Source organism: Heloderma suspectum, chromosome 4 (genome assembly GCF_057233095.1).
Source record: "Heloderma suspectum isolate Gila_16-S chromosome 4, 16-S_ref, whole genome shotgun sequence".
Classification (NCBI taxonomy): domain Eukaryota; kingdom Metazoa; phylum Chordata; class Lepidosauria; order Squamata; family Helodermatidae; genus Heloderma; species Heloderma suspectum.
This window is the reverse complement of record NC_139461.1, coordinates 251478195-251491691: the sequence shown is the minus strand read 5'-3', so window position 1 is coordinate 251491691 and position 13497 is coordinate 251478195. Positions and strand designations below refer to the sequence as shown.

General features: G+C 41.2%; 1 protein-coding gene across 2 annotated transcripts in view; it reads left to right on the top strand.

Moving 5' to 3' along the window:
- PM20D1 (peptidase M20 domain containing 1) overlaps window positions 1-9262 on the top strand; it is a 30667-nt gene extending 21405 nt beyond the window's left edge. For both annotated transcript variants that reach the window (XM_084853301.1, XM_084853300.1), the window contains exons 10-13: window positions 88-159; window positions 3421-3589; window positions 4376-4475; window positions 6230-9262. In XM_084853301.1, the coding sequence (XP_084709427.1) occupies window positions 88-159; window positions 3421-3589; window positions 4376-4475; window positions 6230-6359 (471 nt within the window). In that variant the 3' untranslated portion in view covers window positions 6360-9262. The remainder of the gene's footprint in view (window positions 1-87; window positions 160-3420; window positions 3590-4375; window positions 4476-6229) is intronic.
- The last annotated feature ends 4235 nt before the right edge of the window (window positions 9263-13497 follow it).

Sequence of the window (13497 nt, the reverse complement as noted above, 5' to 3'; positions counted from 1 at the left end):
CCGCTGTCCTACGTCTGTGATTTGTCATTGCTTGAAGATACTGCTCTGCATGTTTGGACCTCTCTTTTTTCTCTCTCTCCATTCTAGTCTAATGTTATTCCACCATCAGCAAATGCAACTGTGAATTTCCGTATCCATTCATCGCAAACAGTTAATGAGGTACTAAGACTGTGTGCACTGGAGTTTGTTCACCCTTAATGTTTCAATCGTAGAATTTGTGATAGGCCAGGTTGGGGCTGTGAACTGGCTTCTTGAGCCTGACAGCGAGGCTTACGCAAGACTGCCGTAAAACTGAAACAGACTCACTCCCAGGAGATGCAGGTGGTGGGAAGAGGCAATAGAGCAAGGAGTTCAGAAAGAGAGACTGGAGCAAGATGACTCTGGAATGTCTGAAGAGTCAAGTAGGAAACCTGGGCAGAAAAAGCATAGGCTTCTGTTCTGTTGACTAGGCAAGGAGAAGATTCCTGATATTTATATGTGTCTTGGCCAATCCAAATGTCTTCCCACCTGCCTGATAATGATGCTGATACTGGGAGTATCTATTCCCAGCTTGGTCTGGAGCAGAAACGTGTGTCCAGATTGCATACGGCCCCTCCCCAGGCCAAATCCCAGTAGCACTTCCTGAAATCCTGTTCTAACCTTGTTCTAGTCCATCATCCTCTGATGCAGCTTTCTGATGCAGTGTTCATCTTGGCCTTCCTACCTTGGTATTGGGGAGGGACTGTAATTCAGTGGTAGAGCACATGCTTTCCATGCAAAAGTTCCAAGGTTCAATCCCTGGCATATCCAGCTAGGACTGCTTAAGACTCCTGGAGAGCATTTGCAAGTCACAATCAACATTTCAGATGTTTTTGCATCGTATCCTGCATCTTTCTCTGAATTTGGGCCTTTGGTTAGAAAATATTTGGCTCTGTTGCTAAGGATTTATTATTGTATGTCCAGAAATCACTGTGAGCTGGTTCATACGTGAAACTGCTTGATGATCCTCTTCTGGGGCTTTAGTGGAGACCCAGATATACAGAGATCTGATTCACACAGTTCTTCTCCATTAAAAAAAAGAGTTGAAGGGATAGGTCATGGCACACAACCGGCCTTGACACATACAGGCCTTGGCATAGGGTGCATGAATCTTACATTGCATTATATAGAGAGTAGAGATAGGTGTGTATGTCTATTCCTCCACCATTGGAGGTAAGCAGCCAAGTAACTATACAAACCAGTCCAATGTAAGTGAGGCTTTGTTAATGTTTCCAGGGATCTTTTGGACATATACAATTTTATTTGGGTTTCAAAGACTAGTTAACAGTAGCATCAGATAACATTCAATAAGAAAATTTGACAATGTGAAATTTAGATATTTCTGTGAAACAGTCCTTGGAAATTGCTGTCTTGCTTCATAAAAACACAATGGTATCTCATGGATATACATAGACATCTCTGTATATTATTATTTTTATGAAGTTTACTGAATGTCTCATAAAATAAATTTCTCTAGGCATTTTACAGTATTGGAATTAATCGCAGTTTACAGTTGCCAAGGAGCACATCTTGAAAATTACTTAATGCAGATACATTACCCCCTGAATCCACTTTTGCTATTGCTTTGTATACCCAGAATTGTTTCCAGTCCTTCAGCACTTATTATGATCTGCAGGAATGATTAAGAGTGGAACAGAAGTCAATTTTGAACCAAAGAGAATGATCTTGTATATGTTTTCAACCCAGTGACAAAGTCTGCATGACACGCTAAACCATCGTGGCTGACTACCCTCGATGGGCTCGTATATCATGCAAATCTGGACAGCTTTCCGTAGGGTAGGTTAATTTTTTTTAAAACAACCCATGATAACAGCCAATGACATGTTCCAGGGGTTGTTTTACCCATGATGGGTTGGCATGTTGTCTGAACCTGGAACACCCAATACATCATGGGTAGAGGGCATTAGGCAGTGAATTGTGCAGCAAGAGTGACAGAAACCCCTACCACTCTTGCTGAGTGCAGCCACAATCGCTCTTCACAATCACAGCCAAGCCACTTCCAGTGTCCTTTTCCCGTTGCCAGCAACAACCCTTCCAACTGTGCCAAAACAGCACTTTAGAGATGATGTTATTGCCCACCCCCAAATGCCACCATTTCCCCGTCCCCACTCTGACCATGATCCCGGTCACAGTCACATCCCTTTTGTTTTCTTTATCGGTTAGCCACCGTTGCATTATTGCACAATTGCGGCTGTCCAAAATAGAGAGGTTTGATTTAGCAAAGTTATCCACAGGGTTCAAGGGCTTCCCCTGAACCTTGGGGGTGCCCTGCTTTGAATCCCCACTTGCCAGAGTCCCCAAAAACTGTTTTTCAGGGTGCCCCACACACATCCCCATTTTTAGATCCCTTTCGCTTTATCTGCTTTAAGTGATAGAGAGCGAAAAATGGGGAGGCATGTGGGGCACCCTGAAAAACAGTTCCTGGGGACTCAGGCAAGTGGGGATTCAAAGCAGCGCACCAGTTTTTCATAGGAAAGTAACTGCTCCCTTCACCGATTTATCTTTTTTTAATTATTATTCATGTCGCTCTATTGCAATTCTACTCAAGCGAGGGACAGCAGCCAGGGACATCATGTTCCTGTTACATTCCCCAACTAATAATACATGCTCAGTGTTCACTTGCTTTCTTGAAGGCCAGGTCCTAAACGCAGTAGAGTGGTGGTCCATGAAAATATCAGAATACGAAAGCCTTGTCTGGAAAATGATGCTTTGTCTAGCAGTTATACAAATGCATTCTGTATAACAAGTCTATATAATGTGTGGTCTGCCGGTCATGAACCATGGCCCACTAGATACTAGGAGAGCCACAAAGGCTAGGGGATAGTCAAATGCATATATGTATAAAGTGGTGGGCAAGTCTGATATGCTGTAACTTTCTTTCTCCCAAATGGTAGGGGAGGACTATTAAGGAGCATTTTCTCCTTTTTTAAAACAGATATATAACTTGAGTTAGTAGACCCAAGAAACCAAGATGACAAAAGGAATTAGTAGAAGCTGGTTTTCTGTTGTAAAAAAATGGCAGTTTAACAACGGGATTGATTTGTTCTTTTGTCATATTTTCTGTATTTAACAACTCTGAATGGTTTGTACATTGGGAATGTATCTGTGTTGAAGGGATGTAAAGGAAAGTTTTTTGAGGCAGTGACCCAAAACTGATTGCCTGGCAAGAACATTTACCTGCAGTGCTACTAATCCTGTTGTGTAACAGGAAAGCAGACTTCCCTGTGAGGCCCATCAGGGGCTCCTGTCCTGACTGGTATCTTTATTTAATGAGCTGTAGCTGGTTTTCAGCATTGACATAGAGTCTGGAACCTGTGCTAATATCATAATGGAAACCATCTTGTTGCTTTAGTTCCTTTGTTCCTTTGTGTGTGTTCTTAGGTCCTGGAAATAGTAGACAAAACAATTGATGACAACAGAGTGAAGATAGAAATGGAGAGTGCCTTTGATCCACTCCCAGTTAGCCCCTGGGACGACCAGACCTTCGGAGTACAGGTTTTCCGCCAGACCATCCTGGATGTTTTCCCAGATGTTGGTGGTATAGCGCCAGGTAGTGGCAAATGCATGATTATTATTGTTTTCCTCTTCTGTTTCCACCCACCAAGCCCTACGTCGTTTCCATTTCTCCCCCAGTATGTGTGCATGTGCGGAGATACACACACACACACACACACTCACATGCTATTAATGACTGGAAACAGTTGTTTTTCTTCTTCTGTTACCTCTTTCTTACCTAAGATATTTGGGAGGTTTTATTGGTGGTTGTAAAACACAAAAGGCCAACAGGAAACTGGCACACAGTGTACATGAATTTAATCTTTCAGTTCATACATGCAGTTTTTAGGCTTGTGCATAGCTGAAGGAAGGCAATATTTATTTTTCATTAAGAGCACCTCTACTGCTGGACAGTGCCTTGTCACTTTAGACCGTTCTAATCTATGAGCCGTCAGTCTTATTTAAAATGGCTTATTGAGTAAAGACTTAATATTTAAACAAGACAATGGACACAATTCTGTTGAGACCTGAGATGTTTAATTGACATCCCCAATAGGCACAAGGGAGAATTTTCCAAGCTTCAAAGGAAATTGAGGCATGTAGCTCCCAGTGCAAGTGAAAGAAAGATAAAGATCTAATTCCCCTAGTTCAGCCTTTCCCAACCTGGTGCCCTCCAGATATGTTAAATTAGAAATCCCATCATCCTCAGCCAGCGTTATAGTCCAACACATCAGGACAGTACCAGGTTGGGGAAGGTGGCTCTAGTCTGTGGTCTTTCGATGCAGCATTGGCATCAATATTATCAGTTTGCTTCTTTTAATACTGATGATTTCTTTTTCAGGCATTTGTGTTGGAAACACTGACAGCAGACACTATGGCAGTCTCACAGATGCCATTTATCGATTTAACCCACTGATCTTTAAAAACAGTGATTTGCCAAGGTACCGTATTCTACTTGACAATTTCTTCCTTGTGGAAACACCAGATGAGAAACACGAGTGTTTCCCAGACAAGAGGCATTTTTTTTCCTTTTATTCATTCATTCATTCTGAAACGTATACCTCAATCTATTAAGATTCTCTTTTCTCAGTTTTGCCTGTTAGAACTGGCCACCAAGGGATAGTTTATTAATATGAAGCAGCTCATATAAGCCAGGTATAAAGCACCTTTATTCTAATCTCACGCAACAAGCTTGACATGTTTCACCCATGCTTCACGCATACACAATAAAAGGAAATGAACTAAGTTTATATGCTTCAGACTTGTAAATCCAAACAGATTTTTTGCAGTCCTTACTTTCTGTTGCTATGGAAATGGCCAGAATTCTGAGCACGGCCCCATGGAAATGGCTAGTAGAGGTTGGTGGTTGCTGAAGAGTGGTACATATCCATACTTTGTACAGTCTTGAGAATTTATTGGAGATCTCCTGCCCCCACTTCATAGAATTAATGCCAGAAGTGACATGGGCAGCAACCAGGGTCTAAATGTTTTTTGTAGTGGCACCTAAACTTTGAAATATCCTTCACAGAAAATCTTTCTGGCCTCCTCTTTCTTTTCTTTTAGATAGCATGAACACAAAGCATGCCTTTGAAGGAGGGGGATATATGGCTTTAGAAAGCTGTTGCTGCTTTATATATCTTTACTTTAAATTGGCATTTTATTATTTGCTGCTTTGTAGATGTGTTTTAATTGATTTTATTAGCTGCCTTTGGCACTTTTTAGTGGAAAGTCAGGATATAAATTATTTTAAATAAAGTACAGTTCATATGGCTCCTACCAATGTCAGTTAAACAGTCGAAATTGGTTGACTGACATTCGTAGTGTAGTGCATGCTCTTTAAAACTACTGGTGTTGCAGAACTCAGAGTCAGAGAGACCACGGAGTGAAGGAAAAAGAGATTCTTTATTTAACGCGCGGGCTTAAGGCTGGAATCATTTCCAAAGAGCCAGAAGCCCCGATTTACATTAGCACATTGTTTTTATAGATATTGTGACACATAGGAAACGGCTCCTCCTCTCCCTCCCATGTGGGGTTGCAGTCCTCAACATTTCTTCTCCTAGCACCATTGTTTATAGTACAAGAACTGGGTTATAGGGTAGCCGTGATAAGCAGAGAACAGAAGAGAACAGCAGAGAACAAGATATACAATTGTATGACCTTTGACAAGATAAGGAATTCCTGTGTCTCGTCAGCTTACAACAATATATTTAAGGGAGAAAGAGCTCAGCAAGAACATGAAGCATGAGACTGACTGCATGAGGCTACTTAGTCTGACCCCCGATATGGCTGCTACACTGGGGGCAGAGCAAGTATAATTCCTGATCTTAATTTCTCACTTGTAATGTCCAAAAGTGTGTGTGGGGGGGCATTAACAGCAGGAACAGATTTGGTGTCCTTTGAGTGCTTTAGGCTTGAATGTAGATTACTTAAATATGCATCCTCAGAAGGATGGCAACATCCTTGTAGGCTTCATAATTGGGCTTGGGGTTAGATCACAACTTAGTCATACTTAGAGTATACCCACTGAAATCAATGTGACTTAATTTGGGCATGACCATTGCTTTCAGTGGGTCTACTCTAGGTATCATTAGGTCTGGATCCAACCCTTAGACTACTGCTGTGCTGTGTGTATTTCTAATGTAGGTTACTGATGCAGACTGGAATGAAAATAGCAGCTTCTTTTTCTTTTAATTAGGTTCCATGGGTTGAATGAAAGGATCTCTATTGAAGGTTATGAAAAGCAAGTGGAATTTCTCTTCCAGCTGATTCAAAATTCTGATTTAAACCAACCCACAGAGCCACATACAAACCTTCACGAGTTATGAAAATAAGAAAGTAGGAAGGCTTGTGGGCATTGTTAGGAATCAGAAGTATACAAAGTGGCCTTGTTCCATGTTGCCTTCTGTTCCAGAACTGAGTTATCAGGAATTAAACGAACATACAGATTTAAAGTAATGATTCTACTGTGTTGCACTGCAAGTGGTTGTCAAACATACTAAAAACTAAAGTTGAACAAAATCTGTTTGTACCAAAACAAAGGTATTAAGCTTATTGGTATGCAATTAGATCCCTGAACATCTTTATCCTGACCATATAGGATAGCAGTATAAAGGACAGTTCTCCATATAGAAGTGGTCTTCCAAAACATAATGGGGCTATCCTTTTTGTGTCCTCCTAAGCTGATGATAACAGACAATTGGTAGTATCTGGTGCCAACCTTTCAATATTAATTACCTGAAATTTGAGCTGCCATTTTGGGTTTGTGTGTGTGTGTATTTCTAAACCTGTAGGAGTCCAGGAAATTTGATTTCATCCCTGCCAATCAGATTTTTTCCCTTGTACTTGTGTTTTTGATTGTTTTAGTTTCAGGTTTTGCAACATGTTGTTTTTTACTGTTTAACAGATGGATGTAAACACCTCCAGTGTTGGCAGAAGCATTTCTACTTCGCCCACAAAAAACAAGTCACAAATGATTTACCTCAGGGACAATCTAGATACAGAGGCACAACTTGACTTGGGTTTTGTCAAATTCATATAAAGTTGAGGGAGGAATTTTAAAGCTCAGCATAGGCAAGCAGGAAGTGGGAACTGAACCCTCCTCTTGCCCTACATTGCCCTGCCCCAACAGCTTCTCTCAGGAAGGTTTGCTTCTAGTCCCAGGGCATCACTAGGAGATAAACAACCAGGATAGTCTGGGGAGAAAAAGTGGTGGTAGGGTTCAGTTCTACCCTCCAATCTGCTCTTCTTAAATTCCCCCCACCCTTTGACAGCAGTCCAGCTCTTATACACAGGGTCTGCTGCCCTCACATTTAGCTGGACTTTCAGGCACTCTTGTCTTGACACTACTTCTGGCTGTATTTTTCAGAAATGGGTTTTCAGTCTCAAAAGATTCTTTGAAGGATTCTTTTCTGAAACACAGGCCATTTTATGGTATCTCAAGATGGGAACCCAGCAGCTCCTAGTCTTACATAATATTGTTTGTTTTTTAGAAATTTGGCTATGATAAAAACAATTCCTGGTTTTTGGACCTGATGGTGCTTGATATATTGGATACTGGTTAGTTGATTTTATTCCTCAAACTTATATTTAGATTGTTTCCATTTAAAATCTGGTATGAACCATATGACTGTAATGTCAGATTTATGGTTTTCCACATTTTTAGAGAGATTTAATTCACTGGATTATTTTTTTTTAAATAACTCCTTTGGTTTATACTAGAAGTGGGGAACATTTTTTATTTCAAGGGCTCAGGGGAAATTTCTCAGGAGCTGCATACCAAGGGAGGGCAGGACCAGAGGTGACAGTGGGTGGGGCCAGAGCCAAATGAGGGCTGCCCCAGAGCTGGTGCTGGGACACCCATTTTCTTTCCGCCACCCTCCCCCACCAAAATTCCCCCCGGAGTGGCAATTAGGCTTAGGGGGAAAAGGTCCCATTCATGCAAATGGGACCTTTTTTCCTAAGGCTAATTGCCTCTCAGAGGGGATTTTCAGCAGGGTAGCAAGCAGCACACAGGAAAGAAATGGTTAACCACCTCTCTCCACCTGCCCCCCTCCCCCAAGTAGCAATTAGGCTTGCACAAAAAGGCCCCATTCATGCAAATAGGGCTTTTTTTCTAAGCCTAATTGCCACCCATATGCTGGGCCAAGGAGGGAAGGCTTCCTTCCCCTAGTTGATACTGACACCCTGATTTACATATCCCTCCACCTTCACTTTTTCCCATTTTTTTAAAGTGACTTGTTTTCTGAATGTCTTGTCAGTTCTTCTTCCTTCAGTGGAAGTACACTCAACAGACAATAGGACATCCAATCTTCATTTAAATGCTGGAAGGAGCCAGAAAGCTTGTGCCTTTGCTGCTAATCTTGTGTGATATTTAGCTGTTATAACTCTTTCTGTTATAATTACTGGAGGAAATGCTCTAGCAGGGATGTCGTTAGTGTTGCTTTTCATATTTTATTCATCTTGCTTCCATGCACTGAAATTTGTTACTAGAAACCTGATTATGAAATTGCTAAAAAGGAGGAACTGATTCAGATACTTTTCCTTTTAGAAAATAAAAGGTGCTGTTGTATATAAATAATATACATGTTGTATACCCAGAGAACAAAATTGAAATATTTTTAATGCTTTGTTCCTCAGTGATGTTAACATGCCAGATTTAAGGGCCTGAATTATATAGTGGAATATAAGTATACTCTTCCCTAATATTTCTGGCATAAAATTTGATTCAGTGAAGCCTATAGGAGAAGAAAATGGGTATAATACTGTATGATTGCACTGTGATTTTTATGGGCTTCTTAACCATTCTGTTTGTGTTTGCACTCTAGCTTTATCTGGATGTGATAACTGCTAAAGCTTAAAACAACAGGTGTTGTTCTTTTTTTCTATTAAGGCAATAAAAGGAGGGCCGTTTGTGTGACTGCTTCTTGAACATAGTCTATAAATCATGGTGCAACAATTCCCTATCCCACTGATATCTCTGTACCTGAGGTTTCATGAGAACTGGGTTTTTTTCCCCCCATCAAAACAAAACTTTCCTAGGAGGAAAAGTAGGATAAAACGCTACTATTTTTCAGCCAGCAAGATCTTACAAGATTCTAGTTTTCCTCTCTCTGACAAAAAAGGTATGTTGATTTACATCCTGGATTCCCTGGGTCTCCCCCAAGCTTTTAATGGATCAACCTTAAACACTGGGCTTGAATAAAATCAGATCTTGTCATCTCTAAAAGTCACTTCAGGCGTTTGAGAATTGATTTTATCCTGCTAGGTATGTGGATTGAGGACTATCACAGCAAAGTCCACTTTAATGAGTTACTTGTTTGGCATTATAAAAGTGATAAAAAGAAGTAGACTGTAAAAGCAGAATTCCCTAGAGTACATATGTGCTAGAGGCACACAGACTATGCTTGGCATTCTGGGGGAAAGGAGGACAGTGCTCAGGAAGGTTTTGATGGGTAATGAGTGTATACTGGTGGAAATTGGTGTGGTGGAGGAATTAGGGAGTGCCACTAGGGTATGGTGGGCCACACTGGAGAGTCCCTAGGGCTGCACGTGACTCATGGGTTGCCCACATGTGTAATAGAGACTTGCCTTCCCTCTAGCCTCTTCCCTCTTCCATCCATGCACCAAGAGGGAAGGTGAAAGATGGAGGCGGGGGGGAGAGCTGCACAATCTGGAAATGTTAAAGGTATGGGGATTCCTGTATTTGCTTCTTCTTCTCTGAATCCAGTCCAGTCCACATCTGTTCTACAGCTGTGAGGATAAGAAAAGCACAGTGTAAGTTGGACTGCAAGGGAGGGGAAAGCACCTGAAAGTAGGTACTATAAGTGTTACTCACAGAACATAGATCCAGGCTTAAATATGGTAAAACTTAGTGCATGAGCCTGAACCCATATTCTCATTTACCTGGGAATAAGTCCCACTGAACTCAGCAGGGCTTACTTCTGAGTAAATGAATAGGATTACTGCGTAAGCTTCATTTAAGATAAATACATGGATGTTAGGCGGTAGTTTTAGTTCTCTGTGCTTTTGCAATTCTGAAGATTTTTTAATAGTGTTCTGTGCTGATTATGAGCTTCTCAACACGAGGATAAAATCCCGCACCTTACCAACGCTTCTGCTACCAGATTCCTTTAAGGTGTTTTTCCCCAGGGACTTTCTTTCTGGGCAAGTTCTATATGTTTCATTATACAGCCACTAGATGGCGCAGTGATATAGCAGGAAATTTCTGGAAATTCAGCAGAAATTTATTGTGCTTCATAGCAGAATAAGACCTCTTATTGGGTTTTCCCCATTGAGAATAACGCCACTATAATGCCCAGAAAGCACAGGAGGGGCCCTGGAGGTTGACAAGGTCATGTAAAGTACCTGCAAAAACCCATGAGTGACCAAACACAAGCGCACAATAAAAGTCTCGTGTAGAAATGCCCTATGTGAGAGGTTCCGTTTTCAGGTTGTGGGATGGGGGTAAGGAAAGGTCCATGAAAAAAAACCCTGCTTTCTGCTGTTTCCATACCCTTCTTCAGCCTATTTACATAATTTGTTGCTGCACTAGCACCACTTTTTTTTTTTAACTTGAAAGAGCTTCTTCAGCAGGGCTTCTCCACACCAGGCTTTTTATCCTGCAACTTTACTGGGGCCTCTGTTTCCAGATTCTTTGCAGGATTAACTTTAGCCATTTAAATACACTTCCCCCTTTCAATTCCCAGGGATTTCCTTTATCTGCAAGTTCTATACGTTGCATTTTACAGCTCTGTGGCTATAGCGCAAGTCTGACATTACATGTTGGATTGAGCAGGGGGTTGGACTTGATGGTGTTGTAGGCCCCTTCCAACCCCTACTATTCTATGATTCTATGAAATCTCTATTTTTAAATAGCTCATTATAGCTGTTACAAATAAAGCCACGGAAATCGTCACAAAGCACAGGAGAGGCCCTGGAGGGTGGCAACGTCATGTAAAGGACCTACAAATTCCCATGAGTAATCAATCTTGATCACAGGATAAAAGCCTTGTGTGGAGAAGCCCTACATGATTCTAGCCAATTAGAGATCACATAATGAAAATGATAACATCCCAGCATAGGTTTGGGTATGTGATGATGTCAGAGCAAACAAACCCTTTCCAATTACCATTACTGTGAATGGGAAGGAGGAACACATCTCTGCTTCCTTGGCAACCAGGCTGATGCTCCCTATCTTGCCATACCACACTGACCATTTCATTTCCTACATATCCACATGTGGATGTTGTATACCCGCACTACATTACTTTCATTAGGTTGTGCATCCCCAGTCAAATTCTGCCCCAGCTAATCAATTACTTGTGATTGGATCAGGGCAAGGGAGTTCCGACCTGGGGGGGGGGGGGGGTTGGCAACAAGAAAACATTTCTTCTTTCCCCCAGCATCCCCCTTTTATAGCGATTTTATAGTCTTTTCTAGAGATGGGTTAGATTTCTCCATTATTATTAGGCCCTTGCCAACAATTTCAAATCCTTTTGTAAAGGGATGTGAAAAGTTGAGATCCCCAGGGTTTGTGGAACTGTACAAAAATCTGTAGGAAATAAAATCTAAGGGGACAAACAAGCAAAACTAACACCTCAAAACAGCCCAATGAGGTCTGAGCATTAATGGCTACAAAATGCTGGGAGGAAGGAGTTAAAAAATACTGGGAGTGGGGTTTGGAATGGACTATCCTAGAGCACAGCATAGCTGGCTGGCTGAAACTTTCCACATTGAAACAATTGCATTTCAGGTCTCAAGTGTTTAAATGTACTAACAATTCAACCATTGATTCCTTTTCTCAGGGTTCTATGTTAGTCACACTCACACCATAAATTAGATTGGAGTGGGCTAGCTCACATTTTCTATCCTCTAGATTATTTTCAGTTTAAATACCACTAGGCCATTAATCCTGCAGTAATTCAGTGGATATTACTGCTAACATTTCTAGAGGAGAGAGTTAATGCTGGTAAAAAATAAAAAGTAGCTTTTTCCTGCTGTGAAAGAACCGAAATAATGACAACTCAAGGGGATATATATTTCTATATCCTTGAGAGCAAGACACAGATGACAGGTTCTTCTGACAAATGCCACCACTGCTGCTCTGTAATCTTTGGCTGCTTCAATTTAGTAGAGCATTGCCATACTTTGTTCACCCATGTTTTATGGGGGGTCCATAAATGTTATGACCCCATTTATAATCCCACTGCTTATTCCATTTTTTACTTACTGCAGGAAGTCCAACTTTTTTGAGAAGGGTGAAAGAGTAGCACAATCTGCACAGGTACAGATGCCCTTAGCATCTTACCCTTACTCTTATGAATTATTTTTTAAAGAGGTGTGGTTTTCACATAGGCAGTGATGTACTGAGTAGGTGAACCTATCACAGATCATCACACATTCACTATAACCTTTGTGGTGGGCACCATTTTATATCCCGTTAATTTTTTCATTGATCTTTTAATTAGCACTAAATCACTTTTCCAGGGATATTGTTTTAAATATTAAAATATATGCAGAACACTACTTAAATCAGGGGTGGGGAACCTCTTACAGCCCATGGGGCGGACAGAATTTCAAAGAAGCTCTGAAAAGCTAGAATAAAAGCTGGAAGCAGCCGTTGATTCCCTTTGGCCCTGCCAATATATATCTAGCAAGGTTTCTTGATGATGTTGTGCACCTTGATAGCGAGCAGTACACAATGAACTGAAAACAGGATTTAGACACCTGTTAGTTACCAAAGGTATTTGGGGTAAAAGGCATTCAGAGACTGGAAGATAGATTGCACATACACACATTCCTGGAACGGGGCAACCTCCTTATCATTTGCTTTACCAGATAGTGTATATCATATGAATTTCACAGAGGAAGGAAAAAATGAAGGCTGGCTGAGCTTGAGTTCAGCTTGTGCACTCCTGCAGCTTTTAGTGGCTCAACCCTGCTTTTCCAACTCAGAGCTAAGGTTACAATCTTACCACATCACTCCAATAAAGACCCAAGGTTTATTGCAACTGAATGCCACTGGATTCAAGGCCTTCTTGCTCCAGTTAGGCTGTGGCCCAGACCATCTAAGGCTAAAAGGAAAGCTGGAATATAAATAGAATGTATTCCATACTTCCCCCTGCCCCTGTCCCATTGGCTGCAGACTGTTATCAGTTGGAAAGATAACTCGTCTCCATTTTCTACTTCTAGACTACTAAGAACCCATTCAAAAAATATGCACAGAAGGCATGTGATGGTACAATCCTCATGAGAGTGTACCGTCTCAGAATGAATGTAGGGATGATGTGCTTGAAAGCACTGTCACGTATGTGTTCCTGGTTTTTCCCCTTGACAGGCAAGGTTTGCATCTCTTGGGATTTTTTTTTTCCATGGGGACATTCTCAAAGAAGCCATTTTCCTTCATGCATATCTTATACTGCATTTCTTCAATCAATCAGTGTCCATTTTTCTAAGGGCGCCATT